At 35.5% G+C, this 24,486-nt stretch overlaps 1 protein-coding gene across 1 annotated transcript in view; it reads left to right on the top strand.

Moving 5' to 3' along the window:
* Rec114 (REC114 meiotic recombination protein) overlaps positions 1-24,486 on the top strand; it is a 112,588-nt gene that overhangs the window by 17,461 nt on the left and 70,641 nt on the right. The window contains exon 2 of the mRNA XM_046427914.2: positions 15,498-15,587. Coding sequence (XP_046283870.1) covers positions 15,498-15,587 — 90 coding nt within the window. The remainder of the gene's footprint in view (positions 1-15,497; positions 15,588-24,486) is intronic.

Here is a 24,486-nt window from a genome sequence, read left to right as displayed (position 1 = left end):
CATGATGTTATAAGTAGGAATATAAGGGTAATATTTTTTAAATACTTGAAAATAAAATTATTTTATTATACACTCCTACTTCAGGGCATGACATCATGAAATTTCAAAAAATTGGTATTTAAGTATTTTGTAAACTTGGAAAATAATCACCTGAGCCCCATACAAAGATGAGAAATCAGAATGGTGTTTCGTTTTTGCATAGCAATCTTGCAAATAGAAGAAATGTAATCATTAAATCCAGGGAAAGTAAATGAGTTGGGCAAGAAGAAAAGGCCATCACTGCTAACTTTATGCTAGATTTGAACTGTATTTAAATATCACAGTATTAAAAGTAATAAATACTGATCTACCAAAATTAAAATGTAACTATTAAGTTGAGACACATGAAATTCTTGTTTGGGGGGCTGTGGTTGTAGCTCAGTGGTAGGGTGCTTGCCTAGCACATGTGTGTGAGGCACTGGGTTCAGCACAACATAAAAATATATGAATAAAATAAAGGAACTGTGCCCATCCACAACTGAAAATATATTTAAAAGAAAAAAAATATTTGATTATGTTAGGTGTCCTAATACTGGAAGTTTTTTGAAGAATTAGGACATTACACTCAAATCCGAAGTGTAATTTCCTTGACCTATGTAGTAAGCTGAATATTTTCCTTAGCCTTGATTTCACCTGGCCAATAAAGAACATGGAAACCTCTTGTAACACTGCATTCTAAATAATTTCAAGCATAATTAGAGTTGGAAAGAATAGTAGATTGAATATATATAGATATGTATCTCGTGCGCGCGCGTGTGTGTATGTGTGTGTGTATATATATATAATTACCCAGTGTTATGGTTTGAATGTGAGGTGTCTTTCAAAAGCTCTTGTGTGAGAGAATACAAGAAGATTCAGAGAAGAAATAATTGGGTTATGATAGCCTTAGCCCAATCAGTGAATTAATCACCTAATAGGATTAATTGAATAGTGATTGAAGGTGGTAGGGTGTGGCTGGAAGAGCTGGGCACTGATGGTGTCCCTCTCTCTGTTTCCTCATCATCATATGAGCTGTTTCCCTCTACCACACTCTTCTGCCAGGATGTTCAGGCTCACCTTGAGCCCCAAGGAGTGGAGCCCCTGTCTTTGGACTGAGACCTCGGAAATAGCCCTCAGATAAACTTTTCCTCCTCTATAGTTGTTCTGGTCACAGCAGTGAAAAAGCTGACTAAGGGTCTGGGATTGTGGCTCAGAGGTAGAGTGCTCACCTAGCATGCATGAGGCACTGGGTTCAGTCCTCAGCACCACATAAAAAATAACTAAAATAAAGATATGTGTTCATCTATAACTAAAAAATAAAATATTTTTTTTTTAAAAAAAGAAAAAGCTGACTAAAACACCCAGCTTCAAGAATTACTAACTGATGGGCTTGGGGGCTGGGGAGATTTGGGTTTGATCCTTGCACCACAAAAATAAGCAAGACATCCCACCAAAAACCAAACAAAATAATGATATTACCCTTGATAACAAGTCCTTATCAAGTAATCAGTGCTCCAGTTTCAAGTAGTCTCTCATGAGTGTCCTAATTCTTTAAACAGGTCTACACATTGTGATTGGTTGGTGAATTTTTTTTTACTCTTTAGGTTTCCCATTCGTCTATTTCCCCCACTATGCCTCTCTCCCTTCCTTACAGTTTATTTGTTGAAGAAACAAAATTGTTATGAACATTCTTAAAAGTCTGGATTTTACTGATTGCATCTCTCTGATGTAGTGTAAGGTGTTCTTTAGTACTCTGAATTTCTTATGAAAGGTAGTTGAATTTAGAGGTTGATTAAGTTCAGGTTGATTTCTTTGGGGCAAGATTACAGATTACGTTGTTTGGTTTCCTTCTGTTAGAAGGTATGTAATGTATATATCCCTCTTTTTTTGACATAACTGTTGATGCCTACGTTAATTAGGAGCTATAGAATGTTGATGTAATTTTATCACTTTTCTTCATTTATTGCCTGGAATATTTCTGTAAAGAAAAACTTCCCCATATCAACTGTAGGTTATCTGGTGGTCAAGTTGGATAGGAGAAGTAAGACAATGCTTGATTCTTTCCTTTCATTTACAGGAAACAAATTAGTTCCCTAGAATCTGTTAGCATTCAAGTAGGACATTTTTGTTTTTAATTGGAAGCTTTTAAGATCTTTTCTATGCTTGGAATTCAGGAATTTCATCAGAATGTGTCTAGTTGTTGATTTTTCTTCCACCCTACTAGTGACTGGAACTTGACCCCTTTCCATCTTAAGTCTCATGTCTTTCTACTGTTGTGGGATAATTTATTCGGTTTTTTGTTTTATCAGTGCCCTTCCTTAGTCTGTTTTCCTACATGCACTTTAGCTCTTGTCATTAACATTTGTACTCCTGGTTCTGAATCTTTCCTTGTGGTGAAGGGGGAGGTTACCAGGGATTGAACCCAGGGGCACTTAACCACCAAGCCACATCCCCAGCCCTTTTCTATATTTTATTTAGAGACAGGCTCTCACTAAATTGCCAAAGTCCTTGCTAAATTGCTGAGGCTGGTTTTGAACTCTGGATCTTCTAGCCTCAGCCTCCTGAGCTGCTGGGATTACAGGCACATGCCATCGTGCCTGCGTGCCTGGCTGTTTCTGAATCTTTGTTTCATGTATCTTACATTGTTACACATGGTTTCTTCTATGTAGTTTTGCTCTGCATTTCTAAATATTTCTTCTACTTGATCTTTCAGACCATTTATTTGGTCTCAGTAGTGTCTATGCAGTTCTTAAGTATCTATTGTTTTTTTTTAATCCATAAAGAGTAGTTTTAGCTCTAAGATTCTCTTTATGTGTTATTAATAATAATTATTTTTTGATTCAAGCTGTTGATCTCCAGTGGTTTTCCCTTGCTGTTTTATGGCTCTTTCACACTGGGCCTCAAATCTTTCAATGGATACTTTTAAGTGGTAAGTATTGGGAGATGCAGCAATCACAGTCTTATGGGCCTTCTGCAGAGGAATCTAAGGACTTAGGTTAAGTTATCCAGCTGTAACATAACTCCTTAGAGACCGGTAGACCAATGGGCAGGCTTTCCTTAGAACTACAGCATTGTCTTTCTCCAGGGCTCCTTGCTCAGGTTTCTAGGGCCTCCCTTGTTCTAGATGGGAAAACTTTATACCAGCTGCTTTTGTCTGGACCCTAAGATCTCATTCCACCATTTAGGTCCATTTGATGCTGTCTTAATAACTGCCTAAGGAGAAGTAACAGGTATTTTGATTAGATTGGCAAAGGGAAAACCACAGAGATGCAATTAAGCTACCATTTTTCCTAAAACCTTTAAAATACCTTTTTCTTTCTATCCTGGGGATTGAACCCAGGAGTGTTTTATCACTGAGATACATCCCCAGTTGTTTTTAATTTATTTATTTTATTATTGAGACAGGGTCTTGCTAAATTGCCGAGGCTGACCTTGAATTTGTAATCCTTCTGCCTCAGCCTCCCAAGCCACTGCTATTATAGGCATGCGCCACTGTGCCCAACTCTCTTAAAAGTTCTTAAATTAGACTTTTTGAAATTATATGAGTTCACTATATAGACTCTTTGAATAAAGTATTGCAGAAGATATCTGAAAAAATAGTAAGCCTGGATTCCTTTTCTCCAGACATCTGGTTAACTCTCTCCTGCTTTGAGGTCTTTGCTAAAGGCTAACCTTCTCAGTGATGCCTACTCCCCCCTCCCCATTTATATTCTAACTTCTGTGCCCTGTCTTTCCCTTCCAGTCCCCTTACTCTGCTCAGTTTTCCCCCTAGTTCTTAGCATTATCCTATATACTAGATTATTCATTATTTTCAGTGATATGCTTAGAACGTCTGACACCCAGAATGAATAATTTTTAATACCCTCCTTCCTAAGTGAAATCATTTTCAGAAATAATTATGAAATTAAGTGAATAATGACATTCATTTATTATACAGATAGTGAAAAATTTCTCAAGCTTTGTTATAATCATATCAGTTAAATATATAAGAAAAAAATATATATTATAGTATAAGGCAAGGGAAAAATCATAGCTAACTAAATTAGTGCAACTACTCTGGAAAACAATATGAATATTCCTCAAAAAACTAGGAATGGAACAACCATATGATTCAGTATATATCCACTCCTTGGTATATATTAAAAAGATTTAAAAATCAGCCTACTACAGTGACACAACCACTTCAGTATTTATAGCAGTACAATTCACAATAGCCAACCTTTGGAACCAACCTAGGTGCCCTTCAACAGATGAATAAATAAAGAAAATGTGGTATATAAACACAATGAGGTATTACTCAGCTACAAAGAAGAATGAAATTATGGCCCATACCAGTAAATGAATGGATCTGGACACTATCACTTCAGTCTCTTTTTGAGACTGAAGTAAACCAGTCTCAAAAAGTCAAAGGTCGAATATCTTCTCAGATATGAGGAAGCTAATCCAAAATAAGGACAGTGGAGGAATAAAAAAGAAAAAAAAAGGAAGAGAGAAATTTCATCAAAATGGAGGAAAGATCAATAAAATAGATGAAGGGAATCGAGGAGGCAGAAGAAAAGGAAAGGGGAAGAACAGTGGAATGATTTGACCAAACTTTTGTATGTACATCTATGGATGTGGCATGATGGGTCCCAACATTGGGTATATCTACAGGACACTAATTAAAAAAAAAAAAACATAAACTGTAAATGAATTGAAGAGGGATTAGTTGGAGGTGAAGAGTGCGGGGAGGTTCTGGGAACTGAATTGGAGCAGGTTAACAAAAAAGAATTTTAAAATGTGTCTGGATGCGGTGGCGCATGTGTGTAATCCCAGCAGCTGGGGAGCTGAGGCAGGAAGATGGAGAGTTCAAAGCCAGCATCAGCAATGGTGAAGTGCTAAGCAACTCAGTAAGACACTGTTTCTAAATAAAATTCAGAATAGGGCTGGGGATATGGCTCAGTGGTTGAGTGCCCCTGAGTTCAATCCCTAGTACCCCTGCACCAAAAGAATTTTAAAATGCAACAAAAAACAAACCCACAACTATTTAGGCAATCAAATTACTTTTTTATTTGTTTGCAGTACTGAGGATTGAGGGTCACATACATGCCATGCAAGTGCTGCCACCAGTGAGACCCATCCCAGCCCTTTTTAAATTTTTTATTTTAAGACAGTCTTGGTGAATTGCACAGGCTGGCCTCTAGAAAAGCTAGGATTATAGGCATGCACTACTACACCCAGCAGGAATTGTTTTTATTTACTAATTAACTGAACTTTGATTCTGTGGTTACAGGCTGATATAAGTAATTAATTGCCCATTAACAAGGGATTTTTGTTTTTTAATAAAACTGAACATCTCCAAAAGGTACATTTAGGCAAATACTCATAAAATGACTGTTTTATTTATTTATTTATTTGTTTGTTTGTTTTTAATTTTTGAAACACTTAACAATGTAGAAAGCATACATTTCATTGTTAAAGGTATTATTCAAATTTAGTCAGATATTTTGAGTGTGAACTAAAATTTGCGCTTCACCAAACAGAAATATTATCTTCCTTTCTGCACTATATTTCATTGTTTTAGATTTAAAGCACAAAAAAGATGTACCGAAAGATCCCATAAAATAACAGAATTGGAGTAGTCCAAGTTGTTTCATGGTCTTTACAATTACTGTGCTGTCTTTACTTTTTAAACCTACCATTCAAATGCAGAAGACTGTTAGTACCAAAGGATTGGAGAAGAGAACTGCATTCTAAGACAAGATTCTAAAAAAAAGACTGGAGAGAGGCCCTTCATGTGAACCAGGCTCAGGTATAACAAAAATTCTGAACTACTCTTTAAACAAATTATGCAGCCAGATCTGCCTGGATGTGGCCAGCTCTAACTGGGAGTTGCCTAGTGAACTTCTGTGTAGAAAACAGTTATGTAAGAAGCAATAATAAAAACCTGATAATTTGACATTTACATACTATTATTTAAACTCAACAGATACTGTAGCAGTTATGTTGACCTTTGAACTGCCTGGATCCACTTATATCCAGATTATTTTTTGGAGATTTGTGACAATTTGAAAAAAACTCAGACTAACTATATAGCTTAGAATTATCAAAAAATTAAGGTAAAGTTAGATATATTATTAATGTTTAAAATATATGAAGATAATAGCCTGTTTTGTCATTTACTACCATACAATAAGTGTAAAATTTTTAATCAAAATTTATATATACACACAGACTGTATATGGCACCTTTCACGGTTAAGAGAATGTAAACAAATGTAAACATTCAGTATTAAATTAGTAGTGCATCAAATTAACTATAGTACATCCTGTACTACTATAATTTCATAACCACCTGTTGTTATTGCATTGAGCTCAAGTGTTCCAAGTGTCCACTTAAAACCTCCCCTGATGCTGATAATCTCTGTTGGAGCAGTCTGTCTCTCTAGTAAATTGCCTGTCACAGTAAAAAATCATCTCCTGGGGGTTCTCGCATATTTTTCACACTTGAAAATGATTATTGTAGTAAAAAGTGATTTCACAGGTTTTCCGGAGTATTTAATACATGTGACTTACAAAATATGTTAATTAACTGTTTGTTATTGGTAAGACTTAGTACTTCACTAATTATATTTATTGTTATTATCTGTCCCTTTCTTTAAATCTCCATCCCACATTAGCTCCATTAGAGCAGGGAAGTTTTTGTTTCTATTCCAGCTAGAATAGTATTTGGCATCTAGTAGGTGTCCAACATGTATTTGTTGAACTAACAAAGGAATGAATGAAGCTTGAGGTCAAAGGGGCTTTCCTTCTGTGTTTTTAAATTTTTCTGTCCCAAATTATTTTGGAGAGGGATCTGTACATAGTGGGTACTTTGTTAATGTTAACTGAATAAATGAAATGTTTGGTATATGGTCTCTTTACTTTGGACCCTAGCATTTCCACATAAGTTTTAGAATTAGCTTAATTTCTAGAAAAAGTTTAGGATTTGATTTAGATTAGATAGATCAATTTGGGGATAAAAAACATCTCTACTACTACTTTCCCATTGCTGCTGTAACAAACTACCACAAACATCACTTAAAACAACACAAATTAATTGGTTTATAGTCTGGAGGTCAGAAATCTAAAATGGATTTAATGGGGTTGAAATCAAGGCTGCATTCCTACTGGAAGGCCACTCCATTTCTTGCTTTGTCCAAATCATAGAGACTGTCTGCATTCCTTACGTCTGCCTTCTATCTCCAGTGTTAGAAGCCACATTTCTTTCTTTCTGCTTCTGCCTTTCCCTTATAATGATTCTTGTGATTACATTAGGTCCACTTGGATAATACAGGATAATCTCCCATTTTAAGATACCTAATCATATCTCCAGAGTTCCTTTTATCATGTAAGATAACATATTCACAATATTAGAACATGATACTTTTAGGGGACCATTACTCTTATCTACCAATATCTTAATATTACTAAATCTTCCTATCCATGAACAAAGCATGTCTCTTCATGTATTTGAGTTTTTAAATTTCAATTTTCAATGAGCTAGTATTTCATTTTGCTCATTATATTTATCCCTAAGTGTGTGTGTGTGTTTATGTATGTATTCATGTGTGTATTTCGGGGGATTGACCAGGGTCTCACTAAGTTGCCCAGGCTGGCCTCAAATTTGTGATCCTCTGTTGCTGTGGTTACAGATGAGTGCCACTGCACTGGCATATATTTAAGTATTCCATATTTTTGATACTGTTGTATATTTTAATACTTCTGAAAATAAATTCTATTTTTTTCCTCTCTCTTTCTCCATTCATATATGTTTGTATGATTTTAATTATTGGTTTTATGCATTTAGCCTTTCTAAAATTCACTTATTTGTTCTAGTAAAATCAGTTGAATCTTCTGTATAGACAATCATACATTCTATAAATGGAAAGTTTTACTTCTTTCCAGTATAAGTGCTTTTTATTTCTTGAATGATTACATTGATTAAAACCTCCAGTAACGGGGCTGGAGTTGTGGTTCAGTGGTAGAGTGCTTGCCTAGCACATGTGAGGCACTGGGTTTGATTCTCAGCACCACATAAAAATAAATAAAATAAAGGTCCATTGACAACTTAAAAATATTTTAAAAAATACAAAACCTTCAGGAACAATGTTAAGTAGCAATATTGAAGAGAAGCAGATATTGATGAGAGCAGATATCTTGTATTATTTCTTATCATGGGGAGAAATCTTCACTATTAAATATGAGGTTAACTATAGGTTTCTTACAGATACTCTGTGAGTTTTAAAATCAGAAATGGATGTTGGATTTTTATCAGATGCTTTTTCTACAATCTCATCTATTGAGGTGATTATATAGGTTTTTTTTTAAGTATGTAAACAGATGAATGACACTGAGTTCAAAATGCTTCTTCCTAATTTCCCTTTTAATTTCTCATTTATCTACACATTATTCAGAAGTACATTAGTTTCAAAATATTTGGGCCATTTTTTAGAGATCTTTGTTATTGAATTCTAATTTAATTCAGTTCTCAGAGAACATTTGTTTTTATTTGGCTTTAATTGACAGAATTGTACATATTTATGGAGTCCAATTTGTTGTTTTGTACATGTATATATTGTATAATAATCAAATCAGAACTTTAGCATATTCATACCTCATACATTTATCTTTTCTTTGTAGTAAGAACATTCAAAATCCTATCTTCTAGCTATTCTGAAATATTCAATGCAATATTATTAATCATAGTTATCTTACTGTACAATAGAACACCAGAACTTATTCCTGCTACCTAACTGTAACTTTGTACCCATTGGCCAGTATTTCCCTGTCTTCCTATCCCCACTTCTTTCCCCAGTCTCTGGAATTACTCTTCTACTATTTTTGTGAAATCAAATGTTTTAGATTCCATTATAAATGAGAGAATTTGTCTTTTGGTGCCTGGCACATTTCATCCATGTCGCTACAAATGACAGGATTTTTTTCTTTTTTTCCATGCTGGTTATCTCTGGAACATACATTCATATGGGAACATAGCCAGTAGTGGGATTGCTGGATCATACATCTTACTTCTTTTAATTTTTTGAGGAACCTCCTTTCTGTTTTCTATAATGACTCTATTAATTTAAATTCCAAACAGTGTATGAGCGTTCCTCCACCCCACCCCCCCCACATCTTATTGGCCTTTGTTCTTTTTTTTTGATAATAGTAATTCTTAGGAGAGTGAGGTGATGACCTTATTGGGATTTCAAATTGTATTCTTCAAAGGATTAGTGATGTCAAAACTTTTTCATATAACCTGTTTGCCATTTGTATGTGCTCTTTTGAGAAATGTCTCTTCAGGTCCTTTGTCCATTTTTTAACTGGATTGTTTGCTGTTTTTGCTATTGTTTGAGTTCCTTGTAGTTTGCAAATATATTCTCCCATTTTGTAGGTTGTCTCTTCACTCTGCTAATTGTTTCCTTTGCTGTGCAGCCATTTCTTACTATGATGTAATTCCATTTGCTTATTTTTGCTTTCATTGCCTGTGCTTTTGGGATCCTTATCCAAAAGGCCCTTTCTCAGACCAGTGTCATAGAGTATTTCTTCCCTTTTCTTAGTAGTAGTTTGGGCTATTACATTTAAGCCTTTTTTTAATGTTTTATTTTTTAGATGTAGATGGACACAATATCTTTATTTTATTTATATATTTTTATGTGGTGCTGAGGATCGAACCCAGGGCCTCGCACATGCCAGGTGAGCGCTCTACCGCTGAGCCACAACCCCAGCCCCTACACTTAAGTCTTTAACCCATTTTGTGTTGATTCTTCTGGTTTTTTTAAAATTTTTTTTATTTGTTCTTTTTAATTATACAAGACAGTAGAATGTGTTTTGACATATCATATATATATGGAGTATAACTTCCCATTCTTTGGTTGTATATGATATGGAGTTCCAAATATTTATATATGAACATAGGAAAGTTATGTCCAGTTCATTCTACTATCTTTCTACCCACTTCCTTTCCCTTCATTCCCCTTTGTCTAATCCAGTGAACTTCTATCCCCCAACCCTTATTGTGTGTTAGCGTTCACATATGATTTTGGGGGGTTGGCTTATTTCATTTAGCACGATAGTCTACAGTTCCATCCATTTACCAGCAAAAGACATAATTTTGTTCTTTTTTAAGGCTGAGTAAAATTCCATTATGCATATTTACCACATTTTCTTATCCATTCATCTGTTGAAGTTCACCTAGGTTGGTTCCATGGAGCTTAGCTATGAGTATGTGTGAACCCTTTTCCCCACATTCACACTAAAATTTATTGTTACTTGTATTCTTGATTATTGCCATTCTGACTGGAACGAGATGGAATCTCAGTGTAGTTTTAATCTGTATTTCTCCAGTTGCTAGAGATGTTGAACATTTTTTCATATATTTTTTGAACATTTGTATTTCTTCTGTGAGGTGCCTGTTTGGTTCCTTTGCCCATTTATTGATCGGGTTATTATTTCTTTTTTGGTGTTAAGTTTTTTGAGTTCTTTGTATATCCTGGAGATTAATGCTGTATCTGAGGTTCAGGTGGCAAAGATTTTCTCCCACTCTTTTATTTATATATATATATATTTTAGTTATAGTTGGACACAATATCTTTATTTATTTTTATGTGGTGCTGAGGATCTAACCCAGTGCTTCAACATGCAAGGCGGGCACTCTACAACTGAGCTACAGCCCCAGCTCCAGATTTTCTCCCATTCTATAGCCTTTTCTTTGTTGTTAAGAAGCTTTTTAGTTTGATACCATCCAATTTATTGATTCTTGATTTTACTTCTTGCACTTTAGGAGTCTTGTTGAGGAAGTTGGTTCCTAGGCTGACCTGATGGAGAGTTCGGCCTACTTTTTCTTCTAGTAGGTGCAGGGTCTCAGGTCTATGTCCTTGAAACACTTTGAATTGAGTTTTGTGCAGGGTTAGAGATAGGGGTTCAATTTCATTCTGCTACATATGGATTTCCAGTTTTCCCAGCACCATTTGTTGAAGAAGAGGCTATCTTTTCTCCAAAGTATCTTTATGGTGCCTTTGTCTAGTATGAGATAACTGTATTTAAGTGGGCATGTCCTGTGTTTTCTCTTCTGTTTCATGGGTCTTTATCTCTGTTCTGGTGCCAATACATGCCATTTTTGTTACCATAGCACTGTATTATAATTTAATGTCTAGAGTTGTGATGCCTCCTGCTTCACTTTTCTTGTTGATGATTGCTTTGGCTATTCTGGGCCTTTCATTTTTCCACATTGTTTTATTTTAAAATTGCTTGTGTTTTTATATTTAAAACATGTTTCTTTCAGGCAGAAAATAGCTGTCTTGTCCCCCCATCCCAATCCTTACAACCTCTGCTTCTAGTTGGGCTTTTTAAATCATTTGCATTTATTGTGATTATTGATAGGGTTATGTTTAAATTTATCATTTTGATATTTGTTGTGTAGTTATCCCATCTGTTCTTTATTCTTCTTGTTTTTATTTTGCCTTCTTTTGAAATGAGTATTGTTTATAATCCCACTTACCAATTATATTTTAAGGATATTTAAATAATTAATTCTCATATAATTACTCATGTAATTACTATTTCCAGTATTCTTCATTCCTTTACAGAGATCTCAGCTTTCAACTGATATTATTTTCCTTCTGCCTGAAGGATTTCCTTTAATGTGTGTGTGTGTGTGTGTGTGTGTTTATCGCAGATCTGCTGGTAATAAATTATTTCTGAAAACATCTTTATTTCCTTTGAAAATCTTATCTTTTAATCTGTTGTCTTCATTGGGAATTTCATATTCACTTTTCCAGTCAGAAAAGCATTATGTGCTTATTATGTACTAATGGGTATTAGGTACCTATTATGTTGCCAGGTACTCTCCTAGACATTTGGGTATATGGCAGTGACCAAATCAGGGTGGGGGGAAACTGTCTTAATGGAAATTAAATTTTTCTTGGGGTAGACAGATAACAAATAAGTCAATATAAAGTGATAAAACAATAAGAGCTATGGAGAAGGGAATAGGAACATTCTGGTTGGGCTGTGGGGATTTTCATGGGCTAGTTAGGAAAACCAGAGGATGAGAACAGAGAGGCAGTGAGGGTTGGATTATGGAATGCCTCACAGGAGTATTAAATGAAGTGAAAGGTCACTACAGGGCTTTGAATCAGAAATGACATGATCTGACTTAAGTTTTAAAAGGATTGCTGTGGCTTCTATTTTGAAAATGAACTGTGTTGGAGAGTGGGAGCAAGAACACAGTGAGTCAGGAGGCTGGTATAATAATCCATTTAGCAATGATGACAGTAACTCAGACCTGTGAGAAGTGGTTGGATTCTGGATATCTTGAAGGTCAGTGTGAAGGATTTGCTAATGGATTGGATATGGGTATGAGAAAAGGAGTGGGTAATGATTCCATGGCTTTGGCCTAAAGAAATGGATGGTACTTTGTAAATATTGGATGAATCCATGTATGAGGAGGTTATGAATTCAAGATTGGGGCTGTTAATTTTGAGATGACTGTTAGACCATTACATGGAGATGTGGACTGGACAATTAGAGGTAACCTTCTGGAGAGCAGGAGAGAAGTCCAAATTGAGATTCTTGTGCAAGTCACTGGTCGCCACTTGGAAGAATTATAAAATATTTGTGGAAGGAAAATTATCCCATTTACAGTAACATCAAAAAATAAAATACTTGAGAATAAATTAAAAAAAAAAGGAGGTGAAAGACCTCCACAATGAAAACTACAGAGCCCTAAAGAAAGAAATTGAAGAAGACCTTAGAAGATGGAAAGATCTCTTATATTCTTGGATAGGCAGAATTAATATTGTCAAAATTTGTATACTATCAAAAGTGCTATACAGATTAAATGCAATTCCTATTAAAATTACAATGACATTCTTCATTAAAAATATAAAAAGTAGTCATGGAATTTATTTGGAAAAATAAGAGGACCAGAATAACAAAAGCAATCCTTAGCAAGAAAAGTAAAGCAGGAGGCATCACAGTACCAGATGGTAAATTATACTACAGAGCTATAGTAATAAAAACAACATGGTATTGACACCAAAACAGACATGGAGACCAGTGAAACAAAAGAGAAAACACAGAGACATGCCCACATAAATACAATTATCTCATATTAGACAAATGCACCATAAACTTGCTTTGGAGAAGAGATAGAAAATGGTGCTGAGAAAACTGGAAATCCATATGTAGAGAATGAAATTGAACCCCTATCTCCAACCCTGTACAAAACTCAACTCAATGGCTGGGGTTGTAGCTCAGTAGTAAAGCAATTTCCTAGCATGTGTGAGGCATTGGGTTTAATTCTCATAAATAAAGCACATAAATAAATAAAATAAAGGTCCATGGACAACTAAAAACAATATATATTTTTTAAAAACCTCAAAGTGGATAGAGGACATAGACCCAATATGAGAAAAAAATATTCACCAATAAAAACAGAGTGACAACCAGAGATATGAAAAATTGTGCTCTATATGTGTGATATGAATTGTAATGCATTCTGCTGTCATATGTAACAAATTAGAATAAAAAGAAACATACACATACACAAAACAGAGTGAAAGAATAAACTGTGGTATGGTCACTGAATGGTATTCTACAATAAGAAAAAAAATGTACATGCAACAGTGTTTATGAAGCCAAACAGAAAAGTATTTCTGTATGATTCTATTTTTATAAATAAAACTAAAGTATGTTATTAGAAGTCAGGATGGACATTATTAGAGGGGAGGAGAATGTAAGTAGTGGTTAAACAGTGCTGGGAGCTCTTCTGGAAGTCTGGTAATGTTTTACTTTCCCCTGGTAGTGGTGATTTATTTGCTTGATTATCCTTCATTGAGCTGCACATTTAGTTTTGGATACTTTTTGGCATACATGTTACTTTTTTTTTTAAATGTTAAACTGTCATGTTAACATACCTCCTTGGGAAAAATCTGTTGTCTAGGCTCTAATTTTCCAAGCTGTGCTTGAGTCCTGGCTATCCTCTTTCTAAGTGGTCATGAATTATAAAAGGTAACCTGTGTAAACTATGGTGGGAAGATTGTTCCACAAGTAACCAGGCTCCCAATACTGGGAAAGAGGCAGAATAACAGTCAACTGAAAGAATTAGTGCAGAGCTAAGCCTGTCTCCCTTGACATTGAAAATTTTTATTGTTAAGTTTGTGCTTTAAAATGAATTAGAACTCAATAGGAAATTGTGCATGGAAGTATAACATTAAAGCTCCAAAACCTGTATACATAACTATAAGATAGAGCATTATTTCTCAATAGAATACAGGACAGTATAAACATATATCTTAAGTTGGGTTAGTTATGTTAATTATTTTGCTTCTTTTAGCATTAAGGTGTGCTATAATTTCTCCTTTATACAAAGATGTTTGTCTTCTAGTGTTTATTCATACTATTAAAGTAACCTACATAGTACAGTTACTTAAGAACCAAATCCTACTCTTACATATGTATTGGTCATGTCCTCATTGATACTTAAGTTGCCTCAATTTCTTACCACAGTTCAAATAGTTAGCACTATAGACCAAATCTAACAATATAAAATATAAGAGGGATAAATGCAAGGCCTTACAAGGTTTAAGATGAAAAAAAGGAAAAGTATAATTTACCAACATGGGTGATAAGTTTCAGGGTGTTAATTTATTTAAGGTCTACCTCTTCAATGAGACTGTCACTGAAAAGGTTAATGATTGTAGGCTGCACTGCTCAGTAATAGGAGATAAAACTAGATCATAGCAAGATTATGGTAAATTTGTGGCATCATGTTTTGTGTGACATTGACAAACTATAGCTCATCCAAAGGAAGGCTGCAGATTTCTAGAGGTTGTGAAAAATGTATTATTTGGCTGAAGAAACTAGGACCCTGAAGTCTCATAACAACTTTATAAGGCATTATCTCCATTTTACAGAGAGAAAATTGAGGCTCAGAGAGAATAAATTATTTATTAAAATGTATGTAATTGAAAAGTGGTTGGCTCAGGACCCAGATCTCTTTTTTTATAATTTGTTTATTTATTATAATTTGTTATGCATGACACAGAATGCATTTCAATTCATAGTACACATATAGAGCACAATTTTTCATTTCTCTGTTGTACATAAAGTAGAGTCACACCATTCGTGTCTTCTTCAATAGATGAATGGATAAAGAAACTGTGGTATATATACACAAAGGACCCACATCTCTTGATTATTAATCTGGTATTCTTTCTGTTTACAAATATTGGTGTTTAATTTTATTTCTTAAAAGCTTAGCTGTTGTCTCAGGAAATATGAGGAAAAACTTGAAGCTATGAAGGAAAGGCTACAGATTAAATGAAAGGCAAGGGAACATTCAGGGTAGGGAGAATGTTTCTCATATTTTCTCTGTTTGAGAAAATAGTTGGATTGTTAGAATTATGTTTATCAGTATTACAGAAACATTTTTTTAAACATATTTTTCTGTTTTTCAAGGTTTTTGATTCCAATGAAGAATCTGGGTATCTTGTTCTCACCATAGTTATATCCGGTCACTTCTTCATTTCCCAGGGACAGACACTACTGGTAGGTCTTATGCCTAAGTTTAACATGCAAATGTGTTTCTTTATCTTCTTAGTTTTACATTCATTTTTGTACCCTCAAACTTCTTCATTCTCACTGAAATTCTGTAAGTTCAACAAATTAAGCATTATCAAACATGCTATAACAGTAGAGAGAGAAATATACCATGTATCACCTGCTCTAAAGATGTTTAGGATTTAGTGAATCAAAGTAGATCAAAGGATTGAGATTAACCAGTATGATAAAGTTTTTTTAATTGGGGAGATTGATTTGAAGAAAGGCTAGATGTATAGAAAAGGCCAGAGGGTTTTCCAGGTAGGGAAAACAGCATATGCACAGGGAATGGATTTGAGGAATTAGCTGAACGAAAACCAAGGATGTTGTTATTGATTGGTAGACTCCTCCAAAAAATTCTTATTTATGAAGAAGCATTTGTTCTTTACTCTGTGTATGTATACATTTTAGAAAATTTTAGAATTAAGAAATATATGAAAGAAAAAATAAGAATAATCTTGCTTACAAGTTTAGGGGTTTTTTTAGTATATTGAAATAACAAAGAATTATTAATTCTTAATCCAAAAAATCATATAAGTAGGGAAAGGTTGAGGCTGGGGTTGTAGCTCAGTGGTAGAGCACTTGCTGCGCATGTGTTGGGTACTGGTTCAATCCTGGGCATCACATAAAAATAAATAAAATAAAGGAATTGTGTCCATCTACAACTAAAACTATTTTTTAAAAAGAAGGGAAAGGTTATAGAAGGATATTACATCATTTGGCCATGAATAATGTTCACATAGGCATAATAAATTCAAATAACAAATATTTCCTGAATATATACCTAGACGTAGTTTACTCAATTAACAAGTATTTATTGAACACTCTTGTACACTAGGCATTTTAATTTGGGAACTAGTGACATAGCAGCGAACAGTACAGACAAAAATCCCTATCATTGTGGACTGTCCTCATTCTAGTGAGGAGAAACATTAATAAGCAAATAGGCCAAATATATTTAAAAGACATTAATTTTTTGGTGAATCCCTTACGTGTTCTGCTCTGATATGATGGTGATGGTAGGGTATATTGTGATGATTCATCTTTCTACTTAAAGGAAATATGGCTTTATCCCTGAATGTGAAATGACCTGCAGAGTCATCTTTGTGCTCCTCATGACTTTTAAACTGCAGTATGAGTTGCACTGTTTTGTTGTATCTGCCACTGTCAGGGCCTGCATTCCTTGCACTTTAGATGTTTAATGAAGCATACTCCAGACCATAGCCTTAGGGATGCCTAGCACATCTAGTTCTCCCTTTCAGTGTTATAGGTCTTTGTTGAATGGTGATATTAATACAGCTTGACTTCCTCAGGATTGTCTCTGCTCCATCTTTTTTGCACAATTGTGTCATTACAAAATGGTCAAAGTTTCTTTGTATCATATGTGGAATGATTTTTGCAATGCAGTTAAATAACCAAGTTTATTAAATTCCAAGATAACCACTACTGAGAAATAGAAGGGTAATTCTTAACTCTACAACTTGATGCATCTGTAACTTCAATACTGAGTAATAAAAAATCTTGTACTGTCATGTGTAACTAATTAAAACAAAAAAAAATAAAAAATAAAAAGTAAAAATTAAAAAAATTAAAAACAAACAAAAAAATCTTTAAACAAGCTTTTGTTTGTGTATATTTTTATCTTTCTTTGGTTAAATGCCTAAGAAAGGAAGGTACGTACTGGTGGGTCAAATGAAATGTCTCTTTTTAACTTTATAGGAAAGTACAAAACAACTTTCTAAAGTTGCAGTTCCGTAAGCACTGTGTGAGGGTTCTACCTGTTCCATATACTCACCAATGCTTGTTGTTGTTGTTGTTTTAACTATTCTAGTACCCAGTAATATCTCAAGGTGGTTTTAATCTGTTTTTCTTTAATGACTAATGAAATTGAGCATCTTTTCATGTGTTTGCTTGTCATTTGCAGGTCTCCTTGGTGCAGTGTCTCTTCCTGTCTCTTAACTATTTTCAGTTGAGTTGTTTACATTCTTGTATTCAAATTATAAAAGTCTTTCTTTCAGTTACACCTCTTTTTATCAGAGCATGTACTGCAAATATTTCTCCAGTTTGTGGCTGGCGTTTTTATTTTTTAGTGTCTGTTGAAAAACAAGTTTAAAATTTTGAGGTTCATTTTGTCCTGTTATGATTCATGCTCTTTGAATGCTATTTAATCAATTTTTATCTACTCCAGGTTTACAAAGATTACTATTTTCTTCTGGTTTTAAATAGTTGTAGCTCTTCTATTTAGGCCTGTGGTATATTATGAAATGTTTAGTATTATTTGATAATATTATTTTTATTTTGTATAGAATTCTTTCCCTCAAAGCAATGTGACACTGATAAAAATTATTTTATTATGCAATATAATCATAGATCTTAGGGAATTTACATCTTAAATCATTGAGTTAATTTTTTTTTTAATTTTTATTGTTGGTTGTTCAAAACATTACATAGTTCTTGATATATCATATTTCACAATTTGATTCAAGTGGGTTATGAACTCCCATTTTTACCCCGTATACAGATTGCAGAATCACATCAGTTACACATCCATTGATTTACATATTGCCATACTAGTGTCTGTTGTGTTCTGCTGCCTTTCCTATCCTCTACTATCCCCCCTCCCCTCCCCTCCCCTCCCCTCTTCTCTCTCTACCCCCTCTACTGTAATTCATTTCTCCCCCTTGTATATTTTTCCCTTTCCCCTCACTTCCTCTTGTATGTAATTTTGTATAACCCTGAGGGTCTCCTTCCATTTCCATGCAATTTCCCTTCTTTCTCCCTTTCCCTCCCACCTCTCATCCCTGTTTAATGTTAATCTTTTTCTCATGCTCTTCGTCCCTACTCTGTTCTTAGTTACTCTCCTTATGTCAAAGAAGACATTTAGCATTTGTTTTTTAGGGATTGGCTAGCTTCACTTAGCATAATCTGCTCTAATGCCATCCATTTCCCTGCAAATTCTATGATTTTGTCATTTTTTAATGCAGAGTAATACTCCATTGTGTATAAATGCCACATTTTTTTTTATCCATTCGTCTATTGAAGGGCATCTAGATTGGTTCCACAGTCTTGCTATTGTGAATTGTGCTGCTATGAACATCGATGTAGCAGTGTCCCTGTAGCATGCTCTTTTTAGGTCTTTAGGGAATAGACCAAGAAGGGGAATAGCTGGGTCAAATGGCGGTTCCATTCCTAGCTTTCCAAGAAATCTCCATACTGCTTTCCAAATTGGCTGCACCAATTTGCAGTCCCACCAGCAATGTACAAGTGTACCCTTTTCCCCACATCCTCGCCAGCACTTGTTGTTGTTTGACTTCATAATGGCTGCCAATCTTACTGGAGTGAGATGGTATCTCAGGGTGGTTTTGATTTGCTTTTCTCTGACTGCTAGAGATGGTGAGCATTTTTTCATGTACTTGTTGATTGATTGTATGTCCTCCTCTGAGAAGTGTCTGTTCAGGTCCTTGGCCCATTTGTTGATTGGGTTGTTTGTTCTCTTATTGTCTAATTTTTTGAGTTCTTTGTATACTCTGGATATTAGGGCTCTATCTGAAGTGTGAGGAGTAAAGATTTGTTCCCAGGATGTAGGCTCCCTATTTACCTATTTATTGTTTCTTTTGCTGAGAAAAAACTTTTTAGTTTGAGTAAGTCCCATTTGTTGATTCTAGTTATTAACTCTTGTGCTGTGGGTGTCCTATTGAGGAATTTGGAGCCCGACCCCACAGTATGTAGATCGTAGCCAACTTTTTCTTCTATCAGACGGCGTGTCTCTGATTTGATATCAAGCTCCTTGATCCATTTTGAGTTAACTTTTGTGCATGGTGAGAGAAAGGGATTCAGTTTCATTTTGTTGCATATGGATTTCCAGTTTTCCCAGCACCATTTGTTGAAGATGCTATCCTTCCTCCATTGCATGCTTTTAGCCCCTTTATCAAATATAAGATAGTTGTAGTTTTGTGGATTGGTTTCTGTGTCCTCTATTCTGTACCATTGGTCCACCCGCCTGTTTTGGTACCAGTACCATGCTGTTTTTGTTACTATTGCTCTGTAGTATAGTTTGAAGTCTGGTATCGCTATACCGCCTGATTCACACTTCCTGCTTAGCATTGTTTTTGCTATTCTGGGTCTTTTATTTTTCCATATGAATTTCATGATTGCTTTCTCTATTTCTACAAGAAATGCCGTTGGGATTTTGATTGGCATTGCATTAAACCTATAGAGAACTTTTGGTAATATCGCCATTTTGATGATGTTAGTTCTGCCTATCCATGAACAGGGTATATTTTTCCATCTTCTAAGATCTTCTTCTATCTCTCTCTTTAGGGTTCTGTAGTTTTCATTGTATAAGTCTTTCACCTCTTTTGTTAGGTTGATTCCCAAGTATTTTATTTTTTTTGAAGATATTGTGAATGGAGTGGTTGTCCTCATTTCCATTTCAGAGGATTTGTCGCTGATATACAGGAATGCCTTTGATTTATGCGTGTTGATTTTATATCCTGCCACTTTGCTGAATTCATTTATTAGCTCTAATAGTTTCTTTGTAGACCCTTTTGGGTCTGCTAGGTATAGAATCATGTCACCTGCAAATAGTGATAATTTAAGTTCTTCTTTTCCTATTTTGATGCCTTTAATTTCTTTCGTCTGTCTAATTGCTCTGGCCAGTGTTTCGAGAACTATGTTGAACAGAAGTGGTGAGAGAGGGCATCCCTGTCTTGTTCCAGATTTTAGAGGGAATGCCTTCAATTTTTCTCCATTCAGAATGATGCTAGCCTGAGGCTTAGCATAGATTGCGTTTACAATATTGAGGTATGTTCCTGTTATCCCTAGTTTTTCTAGAGTTTTGAACATAAAGGGATGCTGTACTTTGTCGAATGCTTTTTCCGCATCTATCGAGATGATCATATGGTTCTTATTTTTAAGTCTATTGATGTGGTGAGTAACATTTATTGATTTCCGTATATTGAACCAGCCTTGCATCCCAGGGATGAATCCTACTTGATCATGGTGCACAATTTTTTTGATATGTTTTTGTATCCGAGTGGCCAGAATTTTATTGAGGATTTTTGCATCTAGGTTCATTAGAGATATTGGTCTGTAGTTTTCTTTCTTTGAAGTGTCTTTGTCTGGTTTAGGAATCAGGGTGATGTTGGCCTCGTAGAATGAATTTGGAAGTTCTCCCTCTTTTTCTATTTCCTGAAATAGCTTGAAAAATATTGGTATTAGTTCCTCTTTAAAGGTTTTGTAAAACTCTGCTGTATACCCATCCGGTCCTGGGCTTTTCTTAGTTGGTAGTCTTTTGATGGTTTCTTCTATTTCCTCAATTGATATTGGTCTGTTTAGGTTGTCTATATCCTCCTGACTCAATCTGGGCAGATCATATGACTTAAGAAATTTATCGATGCCTTCACTATCTTCTATTTTTTGGAGTATAAGGACTCAAGATAGTTTCTGATTATCTTCTGTATTTCTGAAGTGTCTGTTGTGATATTGCCTTTTTCATCCCGTATGCTAGTAATTTGAGTTCTCTCTCTTCTTCTCTTTGTTAGCATGGCTAAGGGTCTGTCGATTTTATTTATTTTTTCAAAGAACCAACTTTTAGTTTTGTCATTTTTTCAATTGTTTCTTTTGTTTTGATTTCATTAATTTCAGCTCTGATTTTAATTATTTCTTGCCTTCTACTTCTTTTGCTGTTGTTTTGCTCTTCTTTTTCTAGGATTTTGAGATGAAGTGTGAGATCATTTATTTGTTGGTTTTTTCTTTTTTTAAGGAATGAACTCCAAGCAATGAATTTTCCTCTTAGAACTGCTTTCATTGTGTCCCATAGATTCCGATATATTGTGTCTGTGTTTTCATTTATCTCTTTAAAATTTTTTAATTTCCTCCTTGATGTCTTGTATAACCCATTGATCATTCAGCAACCTATTGTTCTTTCTCCAAGTGATGCATGATTTTTCCTTCCTTCTTTTATCGTTGATTTTCAGTTTCATTCCATTATGATCAGATAAGATGCATGGTATTATCTCTACTCCTTTATATTGTCTAAGAGTTGCCCTGTGACATAATATATGATCTATTTTTGAGAAGGATGCATGTGCTGCTGAGAAAAAAGTGTAACTGCTTGATGTTGGGTGGTATATTCTATATATGTCAATTAAGTCTAGGTTATTAATTGTGTTATTGAGTTCTATAGTTTCCTTATTCAACTTTTGTTTGGAAGATCTGTCCAGTGGCGAGAGAGGTGTGTTGAAGTCTCCCACGATTATTGTATGGTGGTCTATTAGACTCTTGAACTTGAGAAGAGTTTGTTTGATGAACATAGCTGCACCATTGTTTGGGGCATATATATTTATGATTGTTATGTCTTGTTGGTGTATGTTTCCCTTGAGCAGTATGTAGTGTCCCTCTTTATCCCTTTTGATTAACTTGGGCTTGAAATCTATTTTATTTGATATGAGTATGGACACTCCTGCTTGTTTCCAATGTCCATATGAGTGATATGATTTTTCCCAACCTTTCACCTTCAGCCTATGTATGTCTTTTCCTATCAAATGCGTCTCCTGTAGGCAGCATATTGTTGGGTCTTGTTTTGTGATCCATTCTACTAGCCTGTGTCTCTTAATTGGTGAGTTTAAACCATTAACATTTAGGGTTATTATTGAGATATGGGTTGTTCTTCCAGCCATATTTGTTTATTTATGTTACTAAACATGGTTTGTTTTCCTCTTTGATTATTTTTCCCCCCTTTACTGTCCTACCTCCCACTGTTGGTTTTCATTGTTATTTTCCATTTCCTCTTCCTGTAATGTTTTGCCGAGGATGTTTTGAAGAGATGGTTTTCTAGCTGCAAATTCTTTTAACTTTTGTTTATCGTGGAAGGTTTTAATTTCATCTTCCATCCTGAAGCTTAATTTCGCTGGATACACAATTCTTGGTTGGAACCCATTTTCTTTCAGTGTTTGAAATATGTTATTCCAGGATCTTCTAGCTTTCAGAGTCTGTGTTGAAAGATCAGCTGTTATCCTGATTGGCTTACCCGTAAATGTAATCTGCTTCCTTTCTCTTGTAGCTTTTAAAATTCTCTCCTTATTCTGTATGTTGGGCATCTTCATTATAATGTGTCTAAGTGTGGATCTCTTATGATTTTGCACATTCAGCGTCCTGTAGGCTTCTAGGATTTGGGATTCTGTCTCATTCTTCAAGTCTGGGAAGTTTTCTCGTATTATTTCATTGAATAGATTGCTCATTCCTTTGGTTTAGACCTCTATACCTTCCTGTATCCCAATGACTCTTAAGTTTGGTCTCTTGATGTTATCCCATATTTCTTGGATGTTCTGCTCCTGGTTTCTTAACAGTCTTGCTGAGCTGTCTATGTTCTTTTCAAGTTGAAATACTTTGTCTTCATTGTCTGATGTTCTATCTTCTAAGTGTTCTACTCTGCTGGTAGTATTCTCAATTGAGTTTTTAAGTTGGTTTATTGCTTCCTGCATTTCTAGGATTTCTGTTTGTTTGTTTTTTATAACCTCTATCTCCCTGTATAGTTGATCTTTTGCTTCTTTGATTTGTTTATGTTAATTCATTGTCGAAGTGATCTTTCATTATCTGATTTTGCTGTCTAATGTCTTCCTTGAGACTCCAGATCATCTGAAGCATGTATATCCTGAATTCTTTGTCTGACATTCCATCTGCTGCAGCTATTACCTCTTCAAAAGTTGAGTTGACCTGCATTGCTTGTGGTCCTTTCTTTTCATACTGTTCGCGTTTCTTTCTGCTTGGTGAAACTGTTGTGTTATTGAAATTTCCCCCCTATATATTTATATTGCTCTTGTATAGTTGAAAAGTCTCCCTTGCAGGGGCGGGCGGCGGCTGTGCTCCTCCTCCAATTGGGGTGATCTGTCTACCACGCTGACGGGCTGCTGGGCCTGTTCTGCCGGTCGGTCGCAGGTCTGCCTACCTTGCAGGTGCGGGCAGCGGCTCTGCTCTGCCCCTACTCCAATTGGGGTGACGTGACTACCATGCCAGCGGGCCGCTGGGCCTGTTCCGGGCGCGGGCGGCGGCTCTGCTCTGCCCCTACTCCAATTGGGGTGACGTGTCTACCACGCTGGCGGGCCGCTGGGCCTGTTCCGCCGGTCGGTCGCAGGTCTGCCTCCTTGAAAAATAGTGCTCCCACTGTTTGAACCCGGAGCCAGTAGGAATGCAGCCTTCCTCTAATCTTCCATCTTGAATCCTCCCCCATGCTCAAGGTCCTGTGTTCAGTCCCCAGTACTAGTAGTTTGAACACAGAATGCCATCTTGCCCCTTCCTGGGAGTTCAGGTTAATTTTTCTTTTGCCCTTTCTCAAGCCACAGGGAATGTTCACCTGACTCCTGGATGACAGTGTTTTACTTCCTTCCTGAGACACAAGGTTCTTTTAGGCAGGAAGAAGGGTGCTGGTGGAGATTTGGATCTTTCTTGCAGCAGTTTCCTCCTCCTTCAGGCCTTAAGTCTTGTAGCAGTAAACCGTTCCAGCAGATGACTGAACAACACACTTGTCTTCTCTAAGGTCCGTTTCCATACCCGCTCCCCGTTTCCATAGAAACACGCAATTCCGCCGCATCACACTCCGAGCCGGAAGTTCGAGTTAATTTTTAATGTATGGTGAAGTTAAGGATTTGGGCTTGCTTTTTTACATGTGGATATCAATTATTCTGGCAGCATTTATTGAAAAGACAGCTTTTCCTCCCTTGTTGAATTACCTTAGCACCTTTATTGAAAATCAATTTGCTAGGTTTATTTCTGGACTCTTTTCTGTTCTGCTGACTTATATGTCTATCCTTATTCCTTATTCTTGATTATTTTTGCTTTCTTATAATTT

The sequence above is a fragment of the Marmota monax genome, unplaced genomic scaffold, assembly GCF_021218885.2.
Source record: "Marmota monax isolate L192 unplaced genomic scaffold, Marmota_monax_Labrador192_F-V1.1 WCK01_AAM20220418_F8-fsc00111, whole genome shotgun sequence".
Classification (NCBI taxonomy): Eukaryota; Metazoa; Chordata; class Mammalia; order Rodentia; family Sciuridae; genus Marmota; species Marmota monax.
The sequence above is the reverse complement of the archived record's forward strand: the minus strand, read 5'-3'. Positions and strand labels throughout refer to the sequence as shown.